The sequence below is a fragment of the Lynx rufus genome, unplaced genomic scaffold (genome assembly GCF_022079265.1).
Source record: "Lynx rufus isolate CCGP_SWC_20201006 ecotype Redwood Valley unplaced genomic scaffold, mLynRuf1.p SCAF_7, whole genome shotgun sequence".
NCBI classification, from domain to species: domain Eukaryota; kingdom Metazoa; phylum Chordata; class Mammalia; order Carnivora; family Felidae; genus Lynx; species Lynx rufus.
The window spans coordinates 110,769,079-110,786,760 of record NW_025814889.1 but is presented as its reverse complement, the minus strand read 5'-3'; the positions used below and the strand labels follow the sequence as shown (position 1 = coordinate 110,786,760).

At 37.8% G+C, this 17,682-nt stretch overlaps 1 protein-coding gene across 1 annotated transcript in view; it reads left to right on the top strand.

The window, feature by feature from the left end:
• KITLG (KIT ligand) overlaps positions 1–17,682 on the top strand; it is an 80,713-nt gene that overhangs the window by 62,904 nt on the left and 127 nt on the right. Inside the window, exons 6-9 of the mRNA XM_047067410.1 lie at positions 44–127; positions 8,970–9,079; positions 9,999–10,066; positions 10,999–11,075. Coding sequence (XP_046923366.1) covers positions 44–127; positions 8,970–9,079; positions 9,999–10,066; positions 10,999–11,038 — 302 coding nt within the window. The 3' untranslated portion in view covers positions 11,039–11,075. The remainder of the gene's footprint in view (positions 1–43; positions 128–8,969; positions 9,080–9,998; positions 10,067–10,998; positions 11,076–17,682) is intronic.

The following is a 17,682-nucleotide window of genomic DNA, read 5'->3' as shown; positions in this document are numbered from 1 at the left end:
TAAATCGCCATGCAACACTGACACATTATTGCTTTCTATTTAGATTCCAGGGTCAGTGTCACAAAACCATTTATGTTACCCCCTGTTGCAGCCAGCTCCCTTAGGAATGACAGCAGTAGCAGTAATAGTAAGTACATATATCTGATTTAATGCATGCATGACTCCAGTTAGCATCTATAGGAGTATTGCATGGGCTTTAAAGGAAATTTCTGCAATTACTACTATTAATACTGTTCTGTTACTGTTCTTCCTGTTATGGTCTTCCTCAGAATTAAATATTAGGCTTGTATAAGTGGGTTTCCCTATAACTGGAAATAATTTTTAGAGAATTGGGTCAAAATCTTCTAAAATTATTTTACATAAGGCATGTAATTAATTTTAGATACTTTTAAGCTTTATTCATTGTCAACTTATATTTTTATGTGAAATTTGCCTGACAAAAATGGAATTTAAAAATTTAAAGTACAAATGTTGGTTATATAGAATTCCAAGGATATTTTCAGTTTTGTTTATATTTACTATTCACAGTATTTACTATTGTGTGTTTGTACATTTGATGATTTTATTTTACTATAAAATTATTTTAGAGGAGAATATGCTGCTTTGCCTGAAATTTTTTTCCTTTTAACCAAGAACCCAATTTTGTGCAAGTCTAATGTCCTCTTTTCAAATACAGGCAAGGTCATTATAAAGATCATTGGGTTTTACTAAATATTCTGATCCTCTAGTTTCATGGAAGCTGTAGGAGGAAGAACTTCATCCTGTGATCTTAGCTAAGAAAATCATCCCTCAAAACTTTGTAATGGGGCACTGTCATATGATCAGGGACATAGAAGAACTAACTGTAAATAAGACTAATCAATTTAGTACCAATCCACCATAACAAATCTGCAATTCAGAAAATTTTTAAAAACTTCTAAAATCCGTTTGTTTAGGAATTTTGGCCACCAAAACTGGACCTGACCCGTGATAAGGCTATTTATATATAGTATTTTTCCTTCCAAAAGTGAATATTTCTTGATTTCACTACAGAAATACTGTGTTTGATTACAGTGTGCTACCCAGACCTCAATGAGGATATTATATACAATATTATTTGTAAGACAGAACTTTGTAAAATCTGAAATTTTGAATTACATAACACGTCAGATCTGAAAAGTTTTAAGAATGGACTACATGGGTTAAGATCTCTACTACCAATTTTATTAATCTTTTCAAAGATGCAACTTTTAGCTTCTTAGTTTATATTATGTCATTTTTTAAATTTTTTTAATGTTTATTTTTGAGAGAGAGAGCACGAGTGGGGGAGGGACAGAGAGAGAGGGAGACACAGAATCCGAAGCAAGCTCCAGGCTGAGCTGTCAGCACAGAGCCTGATGCGGGGCTCGAACCCATGAACCATGAGATCATGACCTGTGCCGAAGTCAGATGCTCCACCGACTGAGCCACCCAGGCGCCCCTATTTCATTGATTTCTAATCTTTCTTATTTCCTTTTACTTGGGGTTGAGTTTGTTCAGCTAACTTCTAGTTTTCTTCAAGTAGAAAAATTTAATCATTGATTTTTAAACCATTCTAATTTTCTAACATAAGCACTTAAAGGTATAAGTTTTCTTGTAAACAACTTTAGTTGCATCCCGTACACTTTGATATATTGTGTTTCCATCATTTCCTCAAAAATATTTTTTAATTGTCCATGTGATTTATTCTTTGATTAATGGGTAATATTAAAATGGGTTGCTTGATGTCTAAACATATGTGGTTCTTCTGGGTACTTACTGGTTTCTAAATTCTGTTGTCAGAAAACATACACTGTAATCTTTCAAAATTTATTGAGACTTATTTTATGTGTATCATTCAAATATGGAGTGTAGCATTCTCAAATTTGATTAAAATGGTTATAGTGTTCAGATCTTCAATATCTTTATTACATTTTTTTGTCTAATTTTTTATCAATTACTGAGGGGTATTAAAAATCTTAAGATTGTGGATTTGGCCATTTGTCCTTTTGGTTATGAGTTTTTCACTTCATATATTTTGAAGTTGTATTATTAGGTGGTTATATATTGATTATTATTATGGGTTTCCTGATTAACAGACCTTTATATTGTTACTGAAATATTCCTCATTACCTCTGCTAGTATTCTGTCTTGAAGTGTATTTTATCTGCATTAGTAGAGCCAGTTTTTCTTATCCTTACTTTTTTCATGGTATATTTTTTTCTTTCCAATCTATTGTCTTTATTTTTAAAGTACATCTCTGGTAGACAGTATATAGTTGGGCCTTGCTATTTTAGCAAGTCTTTGACTTTTAATTGGAGTGTTTAATCCATTTATATTTAATACAGTTATTATATTATTATTATTATTATTATTATTATCATCATATCAACATATGGTTGGATTTGGGTCTACCATTTTGTTCCCTATTTGCCTCATTTCTTTATTTCTCCTTTCCAGGTTGATTTTGGGTTAATTTTTTTTATTATTTTGTTTTCAATAAAATTTAAAATTTATTATTTTGTGGTTGTTTTAGGAGTTACAATATATATCTTAACTTGAAATGTTCTACTTAGTTAATATTGTAGCACCAAGAAAAAAATAGGAGAAATATCTTTTGTGCTACATAGTATATTTAATCACACACATGCCAATAACACATATATTAGGTAGGTTAATATTATCTCAGATGTTAGAGGTTTTGTTGTTTTCCCTTGCCCTGATCTCTTTTCTCTATTCATCAAAATGTATAATTTCTACTTACCTGTTTTCAAGTTCCCTGACTCTTCTGCCATTTGTAAGCTGCTAAACTTTTCATCCGGTACGTTTTTATTTTTTCCTATTTTTAATTTTTTTATAGCAGTTTATGATTCATACAAAATTGAGGAGAAGGTACAGAGATTTCCCACACCCTCCCTGCCCCCACACATGTGCAGCCTCTCCTATTATCAGCATCCCCCTCCCCCCCCCAGAGGTACCTTTGTTACAACTGATGAACTTACGTGGACACATCATAATCATTGGAAGTGCATATTTTACATAGGGTTCACTCTTGGTGCTGTACATTCTTTGGGTTTGGATCTAGTGCATTTTTTTCATTTCTAAGTCTGTATTTTGCATTCTAGAATTTCCATTTGATTCTTATTTTCCTGCTGAGATTTGCATTCTGCATATTCATTATGATAATATTTTCTTTTTTGGCCCCTGGAACCATGGAACAAGATGGGGTTGAACCACATGGGTCCACTTATACATGGATTTTTTTACAGAACTATAAATGTATTTTCTCTTATGATTTTCTTAATATTTTTTCTCTGGATTACTTTATTGTGAGAATACAGGATAGATATACAAAATATATGTTAATCGATTGTTTGTTATTGGTAAGCTTCCAGTTAGCAGGCTATTAGTGAAGTTTTGGGGGAGTCAAAAGTTATATATAGATTTCAACTGTGCAAGGGGGTCGTGCCCCTACCCCCACATTGTTCAAGTGCCAACTGTAGTTAATAAAGCTCTAAAAGTTCTTGTCTCCTAATCTCACCATGTAGGTCATCTCAGGGTTATTGTATATTGACTGCTTTTTTCTCCTGATTATGGGTCACATTTCCCTTTAAATAACTAGTAATTTTTTGAATATATGCTGGATATTATGGATACTGTGTTTTTGAGAAAGCAGATTTTGTTTCATTCCTTTAGAGACTTTTGAGTTTTGTTCAGGTAGGCAGTTCAGTTACTGGCAGACTATTTTCCTTGTCAGTCTTGTTTTTAAGCTTTCATGGAGGAAAGAGGGAGAGTAGCCTTATTTCTAAGGCGTGAAATTTCTGAGATATTGAGTGCTTAGAAAATCTCTCCATTCTTGCTTGTCAGAGCTCCTTTGTCTCTGAATGCCAAGGTCATAGCTTCCCAGGTGTTGTTTATTGCCAGGTTTTGTGAAGTCTCTTTCTGTCCATGTACAGCTTATTTCTTAACTGGTGACTTAAGGAGATTCCTCCAGAGATTTCTTTTCAGCCCCGCTCCTTTCCCACAAGTAAACCTGCCCCACAAACTGTGGCCACTGCATCCCTGAACTTCAGTTTCTGATACCCTATCTCAAATGAGACCATTGAACTTTCCTTGGGCTCTATCTTCCATACCTCCTAGCTAGAAAATGAAGATAATCGTGGGACTCACCATGTGTGTTTTTACTCTCTTAGGGAATACATTCTTGTGCTATCTGTTGGCTAATGTATGAAAGTAACTGCCGCCTATAATCTGTCTATGATAATAACTATTTAGGTTGGGAGGGCTAATCTGCTATTATCATGGTTGGAAACAAAAGTCTTTTCTACTTACCTCAAAAAACAACTGAATATAAAACACCTATTCAGTCCTGTGCCTCTGAGTCTGAAGGTATTTTTTAAATTACAAAATGAACGGTCAGTGTTCTTTTTTCTTTGTTTTGCTTTTTCTCTTTTCTTTTTTCTTTTTTGTAAAAAATATGGATCTTGCATAATTTGCTGCTGTCAGATGTCACTCATCAATATAGCACTTAGATAGCCATGCACAAAGACTAGCTCTTGTAGAGCTTACATCTTTCTAAAAGACACATACATAAATAAAATACTCATAGTATTTTATCATATATACCATGTATGGATTACAATATGTATCATAATAGAAGTATGTAAACATTTTTAGTTGTAGCATAAAGGAGGTAAGACTTCTGGGGGGAATATGGCCAGAGAAATTTGAAGTGATCACACCAGTTTTCCGGATAAGAATCAAAAAGTGGCCATGCTAGCCGGAAGACCAAAGTCTATGAAGGAGTCCTGAGATATGAGTGTCCTCTCATATCTTGTATTATCCCATGATTCTCCCTTATAAAAGTGTTCAAGTTACCCAAAAGGAATTGGGTTTTCACAGTAAAAGTAATTAACTTTATATACCAAGCTAAAAGGATGTTTAAGATCCTTGCAGACAGTATTTAAGAAGAATATTGGAAGAAATTCTTACTTTGACATTACCTTATACATCTTCTAAAAAGAGAGTCTTTGAGTCAGACCTCCTGGGCTTATATCCCAGCATTAGCCCTTGGATAACTGTGTGACCTTGGGTGAGTTACTTAATTTCTCTAGACTTGCCAGTCAAATGAAGGATAATAATACCTCCTTCAGAAGGTTTCTGTGAGTTTTAAATGTGTTAAGACACATGAACTTGGGGCCTTGCCTGTGAGAAGTAAGGGCAGTATTTTCAGAAGTACCAAATAAAAGCTGTGCTATCTATGTATGGGGTGCCTAGGTGGCTCAAGTCTTGATCTCACAGCTCATGAGTTCGAGCCTCGCATCAGGCTCTGTGCTGACAGCTCAGAGCCTGGAGCCTGCTTCAGATTCTGTGTCTCCCTCTCTCTCTCTCTCCCTAACCCACTCTCATTCTGTCTCTGTCACTCTCAAAAATAAATAAACATTAAAAAAAAATTTTTTTTTAAAGCTGTGCTATCTAGTTAACAGGTTTACAACCTATTGGAAATAAGTACGAACCCACACACACACACAATGGAGACCCAAACCCTTAGACATTTCACTTCCTGATTCTTCTTACCCTCTCTGTTTTTCAGGCTTTGCAATGAGCATGTGCCCAAGAGCAAAGGGAGGAGGGACTGAAAGTCTCTGTGTCACCTCAGGGAATGTACATTTGTTCCAGTCAGACTGCTTTCTGCTTGACATGGGCCATAGGCATTGTCTGTGTCCCAGGCAGTAACCTCTATTACTCAGCCAATGAGGAACCAGAGGAAGGACTTGCATGCTAGGAAAAAAATGGTTTGCCGCAACTTCCCTGAGCGTGCCTGTCCCTCAGACACCCAATCTTGCAAGAACGTTGATTAAAGCCTCACTTCACTGTGCTCCGAGTCTCTGTGTCCCTCCTTTGATTGGGCCAGTGGGCTTATTTCTCACAATGCCTTATGTATGTGTTCATCATTAATTGTTAGAATTGTCAGGTACACCAAGCCTGTGGGTCAGTAAATGTGGCAAGCCTACAGTGAGCTTTGAATCTGAATCATGGAGGGACACTGAGCTACAGGTTTTCTAAGCACCAAGAGATCCATGTTCACAGACATGGTGATGCCCATAAGCAGAATCATTCGAAATAGTAGTTCAGCAAAATTGTAGCGCAGTTTTTTGTGTCTTGTGTTTGAACAGATGTTGTGTATTATAAGTCAAACCAAACAAATCAGTTCCCATAAATTTTGGACAATGGACCCTTTTCATAATAACGAGAGAACCATTATAACAACAACCCAGGGATTTGGGATTACTCAAATCCTGTCCAGATGAGCCCCCTTACCTCACAAGTTTTCTGGGACAATCTTTACTAAAAGCAAAGCCTTGTTACTAGCTTGGGCTTTGACCCCAGACACCCACCATATGGGCCTTGAGGCAGACAGTTCAAATCTCATTGATCCCACATAGATAGCAGCAATAGAAATTCTTGGGAGCCAAGCTATGAAGGTGTGAACAAGCCTTTTCTTACAACATCCTTTTTCTTTCTCTGCAAGAGGGATGGCAGTATCAGTGGAGAGAACCAAAGGCTGGCTATTAAGCTCTTTGCATTAATGAGAAATAACAAAAGCAAGGTAACATTGACCCCTTAAGGAGGTGAAGCTCTCAGTTCTCCTGGTCCCTTTCTCCTCCCGGTCTTTACCAGGCCCCTCCCTCTGGCAAGTGGATTGCTTCTATGTCTTAGATGCTGAGACTTTGGGGCCAAAGTCCAGGAGCAGGGAGGGGAAGGACTTTTAAAATGGTTAAAAAGTCACAATACTCTGGAAGCATGAGGTGAGTTCTCTTTAATTAGATCTCTCCTCCAGCATGGCTTTGTTTGGAACACCTTCTTTAGGGGCCGTCCTACCTGAGAAAGATTGTGAGTGGGGAATCCCAGAATGCCTCTTTCTCTAGTAGCCTGCTTCTGCTTGTTGCTGTAGTGGGCCTGGTCCTTCCTGTGGTCTGAGTGGCTCAATTCAAGATTTGGCTTTTTGAAAGAAGGGGAAAAACAGGGTGTTTGGCTGCCTTGATTCCAGGGCATCTGGCTATCCAAACATATGTAATGGAATTTTCCATAGCACCATCCTGGCTCATTAGTTTTCCATTGGAGTCGGGGGACAAAAACATCAGAAGCTTCCTCTGTTCTCTCTGGATACCTTCATTAGGGGATCCCTCCAGGACGTCACCTGGTCAAATCTGTCATAACTACACAGCAGTCCCAATAGACACTGTGGGCCGTAGCAGAGTGGCCCCCTGGGAGAAATCAAACTTGTTACTGGAATGCAACCACAAATAGCCAAGTTATTTACAGACAGTGATATTAAAATGCCTAAAATGGCAAAAATTGCTTATAACTCTGAATCCATTTTCTGAGAGAAAACTCTTTTATAAATGGTAGTCAAATCCCAGACTAGCACGCATAATCTTCTGTAACCCTTAAAATAGCTATATTATCATAATGACAGTAGTACTACTTCAATTCTACCAAATCCCATTTTGTAACTCTGGCTTACTTTGCTGAAATAATCCATGTTGAACTCCACTTTAAAACTCCTGAAACTTCTTTCCCATGGGGCTGTAGGATGGGGGGTGGGCCAGAAGATACAGTAGTTGAGTCTTAAGGAAGTGATTCAGGATGGATGACCCCACTTCCCTATCTAGATAGTCTCCCTGTTCCTTATGTGTAAGGGGTACCCATGACTCACTAACCCTCCCCTTAACACACACACACACACACACACACACACACACACACAAACTTCCTATTAGAGCCTTTGGGAAACAGGAATCCTAGAATTGAACTTCCTGCTCCCAGTTTACAAATGGTGGGGAAATGGGCAATTCCTGTTCTCCCTGCAGTAGATAGCGTTTGTTTCTTGCCTCTCAGGTTAAATCGGTAAGTTCATTTTCTCCTTATAAATGTTTATACACGTAACAGTGGTTTGGTTCTTTTACATTATATACTTTAGGTACTTAATATGTTAAATAGGTGACCGTAGGCTGACACAGTAACCCAGATCTTGTGCAATATTATAGCCCCAAATGGTCACTTTACCTTGGATTAGTTTACATTTTGTTCTTATAATTGCTGAAAATGCATAAAACCTTTTCAGGTTTGACTCCTACCAGTTGGCATGTGTGTCCGTGTGTTCTAACAGCTAAGCTGTTCCTTGTAAGGAGATACAGGAGAAGAGACCCTTGTGGGAGATGTGTTTTGTTTAATTCATCGATCATTCTGCCAAGCAGGATCAAAGCTGAGGAGGACCAATTTAATCTCACACGTTTTCTCTCTCACGCTGTTACTTTATTTAGAGTAAGCAGTGAGAGGACACTGGTTCTTTCAACCATTCTTAGTGTTTGGTACTCTGGGGCTTTCCAATGTAAGTCTGAAAAATTAAACCTTTAGTCCTTAGCACCGTGTTGGGCATTCTCTGGCGTGCAGCAAATGGATACCGGAGATGTGGTGAGGCAATGCCATGACTCTGAGGGTGAGGTACCTAAAAGGACCCTAACCACAAAGTATATTTAATGACTTAATATATGCAGCAGGCCAAACAGCATAATGCATACCGACCTTGATCCAGAATGCAACACGTCCTCTAAAATTTCTTGGCAAGATGTCACGAGTGAAAAAGTGAAAAGGTTTTAGATTTCCTTGATATTATAAATAATTTTTCAGAAAATGTCGTCTGTGATCCATATGTGTCAACATTAACCAAGTCAGATAACCTTCTGTGGGTTTTCTTTTCTTTTTCCTCGTACGTATTTTGGAGACGACACGGACTTGTATTGCTGTCCCAAAACAACGCTCAGCAGAAAAACCAGTTTTCCAAATATTCCAAACAGAGATAGGTCAAGAGTACGTTATGGCAACAGGTGGGGCCAATCACACACAGCATGAGAGCAAACCTCTAGCATGGATATGCCGTGTTCACCACTGTACTGTTTTCCTTACAGGGAAGGCCACAAATCCCATAGAAGACTCCAGCATACAATGGGCAGTCATGGCATTACCAGCGTGCTTTTCTCTTGTAATCGGATTTGCTTTTGGAGCCTTCTACTGGAAGGTAAGGGTTGCTACTCTTTTTATTTCTTGATCAAAACTTCCTGAACTTCAGATGTTTATTTGCTCATACTACATTTATATAAATGATTAACAAGCCACCCCTTTTCTGAGAAAAGATCCTACCTTAGTCTCAATAAAATCTAAATCTTAAGGCTTTGGAGAAAAACCCTCTATCTGAAAATGTATATCTAAAGGGCTCCTGTGTGGCTCAGTCGGTAAAACGTCCGACTTTGGCTCAGGTCGTGATCTCATGGCCCTTGAGTTCGAGCCCCGCGTCGGACTCTGTACTGACAGCTCAGAGCCTGGAGCCTGCTTAGGATTCTGTGTCCCTCTCTCTGTCTTTCTGCTCCTCCCCCGTTCACACTCTGCCTCTCTGCCCCTCCCCCCCCTCTCTCTCTCTCTCTCATTCAAGAATAAAGAAATGTTAAAAAAATTGTTTTTAAATGTACACCTAAGAAATGATAACTGGTTTTAATAGCTTGAACTAAATGTAAAAAGGAAGAAATAGACTGAAAAACATATGATGCACTTAAAGCCAAACAGAAATGTCATTTGTATTATCTGCTATTTTGGATTTTTCTTCTTTTGTTCTCTTCTTACAGAAACCTGTCTCAGATTTTAAAATGTGCTAAATCATTACGATTCAACTTTTTGAAATGTCTTTTGAATTTGATTACCATTTAAATCTTTCTGTTTCTTCGTTGCTTTTTCACCTCCAGCACCCTGAAAATGTTAAGTCGCTAATACGGTGCATTTTTCATAACTTTTTATTGTAGAAATATTTTACATGCTACATGCTGGGAAACAAAACCCTGATGTTGGAGTTATTGACATAAAGATCAAAGTAGAGACCATTTACCTCTTGAATATTATACTGTCCGTTGATGTTTCTACAATCTATGTCCTTGTTCTTTTCCCAGAAGAAACAACCGAATCTCACAAGGACAGTTGAAAATATACAGATTAACGAAGAGGATAATGAGATAAGGTATTTTGTTTTGCTAAATATGTGCATAAGTAGGCTTGACATTGCCATTTCACTTGCCCTGCACGTGCTTATACATCTTTTAACAAGTTGTTTGCTCTCAGTGGTAGCTCCCAATGCATATCTGCAGTCTTTATCCACACTTCCTACCTCTCACACTTGCTTCAGTTCTACATCTCTGCTTCCCTATAGAATATACCTTCACGTTGTCTTCGTGACTCCTCTTAAGGTATCAGTAGTGGCTGTCTCAGCTCTATTTCTGTACTCAGCAGAATCTTGCTTAAACTGCCCGTCATGGGGCTCTGGAAGCACACTTGTGCATAATCTCCATCTCCACACTAGCAACCAGGACATGCTCATTCCTCTGTCTGTCTCTTAGCACTTTGGAAATCGTCATCCTCTTCATCCACCCCTTTATGATGTCTTGGCTGAGCTGTGGCAGAATCTTCCCCTTTGCCCTTCTAAACTCCACCTGCAACCCTGGTTCATAAGGTTACTTCCTAGTCAGGATAGTTGAGTGACTTTTCTCTTGCATACTTCATGTATTTGCCTTCCCTTACCCCATATTGCTCCAGCACTAGTACCTTGATTTACCCCCCGTTTATAGTTTTCGTTTGGCATGTTACTTTCTCTCGTATCATGCCTTCGTATATACAGATACACCTATGAAGTACAGATAGGCATGTTTAGTATGTGTATTTGCATATGCGAGAGAGAGAATTTTTTTTAAACAACTTGGGGAAGACTGTGTTGAGGTCTTCCTTCTTCCCTTTAGAATTACTGATGAAGATAAACTTTCCACTCAGTTTTGCCATCTTTTGTTACTGTATTTACAGAAAAAAAAAAAAAACCCTACCTTTTACAATGCCCAGATCATGGTGTACCTCAGAATCTCTGTCCAAAAGCAAATAAGCATTTTTCTTGTTGTTTTTCAGTATGCTGCAAGAAAAAGAGAGAGAGTTTCAAGAGGTGTAATTGTGGCTTATATCAACACTGTTACTTTTGTGCCTTGGTAAGTTTTTAGAATTTAAGCTGAAAGATTAAACAAGAACTCTACAGAATCTTAGATGCCAAAATTTAGAAACAAAATTTATTAAGTTGACTATTAAACTGATGTTGGTGTGGTAACTGAAGCTGTTACAATGAATTAGATGTGCACAATGCAGTCATGTGTGTTCTTACATTTTGAAAGGCAAACAGTGATTAGTCGTTCTGATTACTGGATTCATCCTGTGTGTAAGGGATACAAAAAATTAACAGTCAAGTGTTTACTATTTTTGAGGCCAGAAAATAAGTTAACCAAGGGGAATAGAACAAATTAGGACTAAAATAAGATAATATTAATAGAGGAAGTAAAAATAAGACTAATTTCAGTTAGGTGTGACTACCATAACGTAATAGAAAAAAGCAACTCATTTGTTAGATGCTGTAAACAAGTGCATGCCACAAATCTTTCCTTGCTATCTTAAGGAAAAGGATAAATGATCAAAATAGCTTGTACATCAGGAGAAGAAAGTTGTCAAGGTAAAGGGCCACCTGCCCCATGACTGTCCAGAGCCAGGATGCAGTAAACCTACACCAGAAACAGATACCTGATGTTCATACCTCCTCTCCTGTCTACTTTCACGAAAGCTGCTGAGTGGCAGACCCTGGATTAGTGTGGGGGAGGGGGAGGGCACCCTGAATGGCACCCACCTGAGCCAACGTCAGTTCTGCCTTTCTCATTTCTACTTGTGCTAACTGGCTGTTAGTTTTGTTACGGCCACCGGATCTCGACACATTGATCACAGTGGTGTATGAATGTCCTCTCATCCTCCTGAGTCTTCAGTTCTTTCCCTGCCCTCCCTCATGGTCAGAAGATCACCCACTCTCCGGGGTTATGAGATACATGGTCTGTGGTGAGCTTCGCCTTTTCTTTGTAGATCACTGTCCTTCCAGTTTCATTTCTGTCCCAGATTGAGATTTCTCTCCAGAGAGCTTTTTGCCTTCTCCAGGAGCTCACTCTGATAGTTGGAAAACGTTTTCCAACAGTCCCAAATAAGATGATACAATAACAATGTCGCGTATTTCTGTAACATTTTAACCCTGCTATTACACAGACTTCATTTCAGCCTTTAATCGTGCTCTGGATCACCATATCCAAACCATAAATAGCACTTTTTTTCCCCCCTGCTCACGATCTTACCTCCTCTCTAAGGTCATGTTTTCTGTCAAATAATGTTAATGAATAGACCTTTCATTCAATACTTTTTATTTTCTGGAGCAGTACTCTCCAAGTTGAAATCCTAGCTTTCTAAGAAAAATAATTCCTCTGCCCTTCAACCCCAACATGAGCCTGACTGTTGCTTTCCTGTCTGCCATTTCAGTTCCCTTAAGCTACACATCCAGAAACCACACATTAAATAGTTAATTGAGTCTTGACGGCTCAAGTAATGTCCTGGTTGGTTTTGGATGGCATCGCTGGGATCCTGTTTTGGCACACAGGTCTTTAATCATGTGGTTTTTAATTGTGGTATTTGCCCTATGACGTTTGGAGAATGGATTATGATGGGAAAACCCAGGGCACCTGTTTAGGAGGGAAAAAAATGGCATTTGAAAACAACCATGGTCAAGCAATTTCTGCATATGTCTGCTAGTCAGGGAACATTCAGGGATAGGAATTGAGCCTGTTTTGCTGTATCTCCTCATAGCAACTCAGCTTGTTCCCTATGTGTTGTAGACTCAAACCAAATACTTGTTGAATGACAGAGTGAATAAATCCTGAATGAAAGTTTAACCACTGGTAAGGAAGATAGTTCTTCTGAAGTAGGGTTTTTTATGTGCAAGATGAGTAAATTGTAGAGACCTGCTATAAAACATTATGCCCCTAGTTAACAATGCTACATTGTGTACTTAAATATGTGGTGAGAGGATAGATCTCACATTAAGTGTTCGTACCTCAATAAAATAAATTTTTAAAAATCTTTAAGAAGGGGCAGTAGGATTTATTTTTTATCATGTAGGGGTGTGTGTGTGTGTGTGTGTGCATGTGTATTTAACTTATTGATTTGGGTCAATAGGAAAGTAAAGCGTCTAAAGGGGAAATATAGTCATGAGAAATGACTATTTTTCTTAAAATGTAACATGTTATTCATGTATACATTCAATCACATTAGGTTTAAAAAGAAGCTCTGGATCATTTAGAAATAAACTCCTCACACATTATTGAGTAGTCAATGTGAAATGGATAAGGAATGAACTGGCATTCTCCTTCATAAATATCTTACTCATCAGGTGTGCAAATCTCTCCAAGACTCAGACACCACCACCTCCAAAAAGCTGACTTCCCAAATTTATAGCCTTCTAATCCTATGTCATATGACATGTAATACTCATGTAATATTAACACATTAATAGGACTTCACACTTTTATATTTATTTTGTGTCCACTGCTAAACCATAAGCTCTTACAGGGCAAGGTTTGTTTCTGAGTTTCATTTTGGAATCCCACCAAACTCTATAACATCTACTTTGTGCATACAGTAATGAATAAATATTTGTTGGAGGACAAATGGAGAAGATGAGAATCTCAGAAAACTGTAATAATATGAGAATAAAATTTATGAAAATAAAAACAAAAGTAGACCTGGAAAAGATAGGAAAAAGAAAGACAAAAGAGCCAGGTTTCATCATGAATCTGCAGACTCCAAAGTGTGAATATGTAGGTATCATTTGTTACCATTTACTGAGTACCCACTGTGTAGAGTAAAAGCCTTTTGTCCCTATACCAACAAAGTTGGTTTAAGGCCTGATGAAGAACTTTGTGATTTGGGGAGAGGATTGTGGTGAAGGAAAAGGTTTGGGAGAGCAGAATAGGATGCAGTAAGAAGAAATTTGCTGAGAAATAAGAAAGCCGTAGTAAAAAGTACCAAGATAGAAATGTAATATGCAGTTGTTGTTATATATTTTAAATATTAGATATGATTTGGATTATAGTCATTTTCTTGGTTAACAAGGAAGGGGAAATTACAGGGAATGACTCAGATTTATTGCAAGGATTTCTCCCTCAAGTGGAAGTTTCACCAGCTAAAAAAAAATGAAGACAAATATTGGAATACTAGAACAAAAAATGGAATAATTAGTTCTTCAAATGAAATAACCTGTAATTGGAAAATGAAAAGAGGAAAGGTTTGATATTTTGAAAACAAGGAAATAACGTGGAATATAAGGTAATGAACTAGAAACAAAAGAAACCGGTGCTAAGAGAAAATACACTAATCTATATAAACAGTTTAAAATTGACATAGTTGACTAGCTGATGCCAAGTATTCATAAGTGGCATTCCACAAGAATTTTTCATTTATTAGCTTGTGTGTAGCTGTTTGAGAAAGAAAGAAAAGAGTATATTATAGGAAAATTTCACTCTTAATTCTTCCCACAAATGTGATTTCAACACACTCTAGTAGATACATTGTTGGATGCAAAGCTTAATATAGCCTACTTGTGTCCTTAAATTGCTTATAGCCTACCAAAGGAAGTAAGACATATGCATAATAACCTATTTTTAAAAGCAAACTAGAAGTTTGCAAAGTTAAAACAATGAAAGGAGCTTACAAGGAAAATGCAATAAGAGATCAAAGGCACTGATTATGGTTGTACAGGATGTGTCCTTGACTCAGATATAGATGGTGATATGTATGGATAGACCTCTTAGAACTGTAGTATGCACACCCATAAACAGTTGCTTTATCTGAAAGGAGAAAGAAATCACTAGCAATAGGAGAAAGGCTTCATCATGTAGGTGTGATGGAGGTGGCATTTATACTGAGCTAGATCTTGGATGACTGGTAACATTTTAATAGCAATAGGGAAGGGGAAATCCAGACACTGCAATTGGTATAAACTAAGAGAGGCCAAAAGTACAGAGAAAGTGTTCAAAGGTCCATTTGTACAGTTGGACTACAGTGGGAGGTCACACATGAAGGGCTGAAATGCTGAGAAGCAAGGATGTGGGCATCAGTTTGAAAAATTACAAATACAGGACGTGTACTCTATTGAGTAATGTAAGGAGCTATGGGAGGGCTTCAAAAAGATGTGAGTAATACAGTCAAAACCGAGTATTATGAAAGTAATGAAATGTTGGTGTGGCCGGATGAATGGAAGCAGTGAACTGGAGTCAGGCAGTCCACCTAGGAGGCCAGTCTTCCAAACAGATGTGAGAGAATGATGACGTAAACTGGGGTGAGGGCCATGGAAATAGGAAAGCATGGATCCGTTTGGAGATATGCAGTGAAATAATCAACACATTCTAGTTACTGATGGAATGTGAGGCTTGACATCACAGGTAGTACTCAAGGATAATCTGGAACCTATGAGACTAACCAGATGGCGGTGCCATTAAAAGGAAATAAGAGAAGGAGTTGTTAATAAATATTGATGGGAGCAAATGTCGTAGACTGGAAACTCAAAGAACAGTCAGGGCTGGAGGTAATAGATTTGGGGTTTGGGAGTCATCTACAAAGAATTTTAATTGAGACCTTGGAAGAAGGACTGCATCACTGAGAAGGCCCTGTTTGGTTGACAGTAAATAACATGAGTTTGTAGACACTCATTTGTCAGTGTTATTGAGGCACCCCAGCATGGTAAGTGTTGAAAGTAATTTTGGGAGGTCCTGGGTGGCTCAGTCAGTTGGGCATCCGACTCTTGATTTCATCTCAGGTCATGATCTCATGGGTCATGGGTTTGAGCCCTGCATGAGGCTCTGTGCTGCCAGTGCAGTCTGGGATTCTCTCTCTCTGCCCTTACCCCCACTTTCTCTCTCAAATAAACTTAAACTTATTACAAGTAGGCTGGTGGAGAGATTCATAAAAGAAACACAACCTGGACATTTCCTGCAGATCTGGGCTAAGATAGGCGATAATAGATCCTAGATTTGGAATATGGGTAACGTTGAGTCGAATTTTTATCATTTGGCACACACAGGATTTGCCAAGATCTCTGACTCTTTACCAGATATTTCTTAAGAATTTCAGAGGATTTGCTTTTGAGCTCTTTCTGAGAACACACACATAGAGGATAAGAAGGGATCAGACTTGGGTTCAGGCCATGGCTCTGCAAATAGTTAAGCTGTAGGTTATTGGATGGGTCAGTTGTCTTTTAACCCCTGTTTTTTCAAGTTCTAGTAAGGGGATAATAAGACTCACCCTGCTTATTTCATGAGGTGGTTGCAAGGATCCCAGGGTATCATTATAAAAATTGTTGTTTTGTTTTATGGGAAAACTGTTGTCAACCTTCAAGTTTATTTTCTTTGCTAAGAGACCTGGGAACAAAACTAGAAATAGATTTCCAATCTTCTCTACTTAAGTTTAGAATTTCAAGCTATTCCTTTTTTAAAAAATATATCCTTTTGTATTCTGTGTGATTCCCTTTTGGTTTTTTAATCAAGGCTTATTTTAAAAATATCATCTACTTATATATTTTGGATTTCTGAAGTTTTCTCCTAATTGTTTCTTAATTTTCCTCTTGGGATTTAATTCTCCTTTCCCAGATGCAGGTTCTCTAGTTTCTAGAGTTCTCTGATAATTTGTCATAGTACAATTTGTAGTAAATTCATTTAGAGAGAGCGGAAAAAAATAGTGCACTTCTTACCATTTATACTGTGGAATTTTATGCAGTTTATATATAACCTTTGTGTTGATGTCAAATATTTAAAAACTGAGATATTTGAATTCAGGAAATAAGGACGAAGGGTATTGAGTAGGGAAGAAAAAGCAACATACGTGGTTATTTAGGGGTGGTGATTGAAGATATTGTGAAGATACGATCTTTGAAAAAAATAGTTAAGTAAGTAGAGAGACTTGATGTGAAAGTTGAAAATCTAAAAGCTGAGTCCAAAGCTCAGTGGATTAGCACCAGCTCTGAAGAACTGAAACAATGTCTGGCTTTAATGTTTCAACAAGTATAAGTTATGTTAAGGCCAAATGAACCTCCCCAGAGACTTTGTCCGGATGTGATGCCAAGATTTCTTCCTTTTCTTGGCTGACAGTTTTGAAAGCCCTCTTGCTGCTGCTGTTTCCTCAGTTGGGAGAAGTGATGGCTTAGCAGTTAAGATACTGGCATTGCTCAGTGACCAGAAGGCTGCTGTTTGTTGATGGTCTCTTATTAGCTTCTCCGCCGATGTCTCCTTAATGCTACTGCATTTCTCTCTAGACACTGTCTTTGTCTTTCAAAAACCCTCTCCCCTCACCATGTATATACTACCTTTTCATAGCTTGGTTAGAGAAATTCAGGCTGCAAAATAACCCTCTTACCACAAATGGAAACAATCTATAGTATGCAAATGGGTGTGAAGGCCACTGGGTATTCATTCATCCATCCTTATGTTCCAGGAATATTTATTGAATATTTCCTTTGCCAGGTATTATTCTAGGTGTTGGAGTACAGCAGTAAAAAAGATAGACAAAGGTCTCTGTCCTCATGGAGCTTACATTTTAATGAGAGGAGAGAGTCAAACAATGAGTAAGATCATTCAGATAATGTTAAATGTTACCAGGAAGGTCACGGAGAGTGACTAATCATTGCATCTAGGAAAAGATTTCTCAAGTTCTTGTAGCTTGTGTAAGTGAAGCTTGTATTTTAAG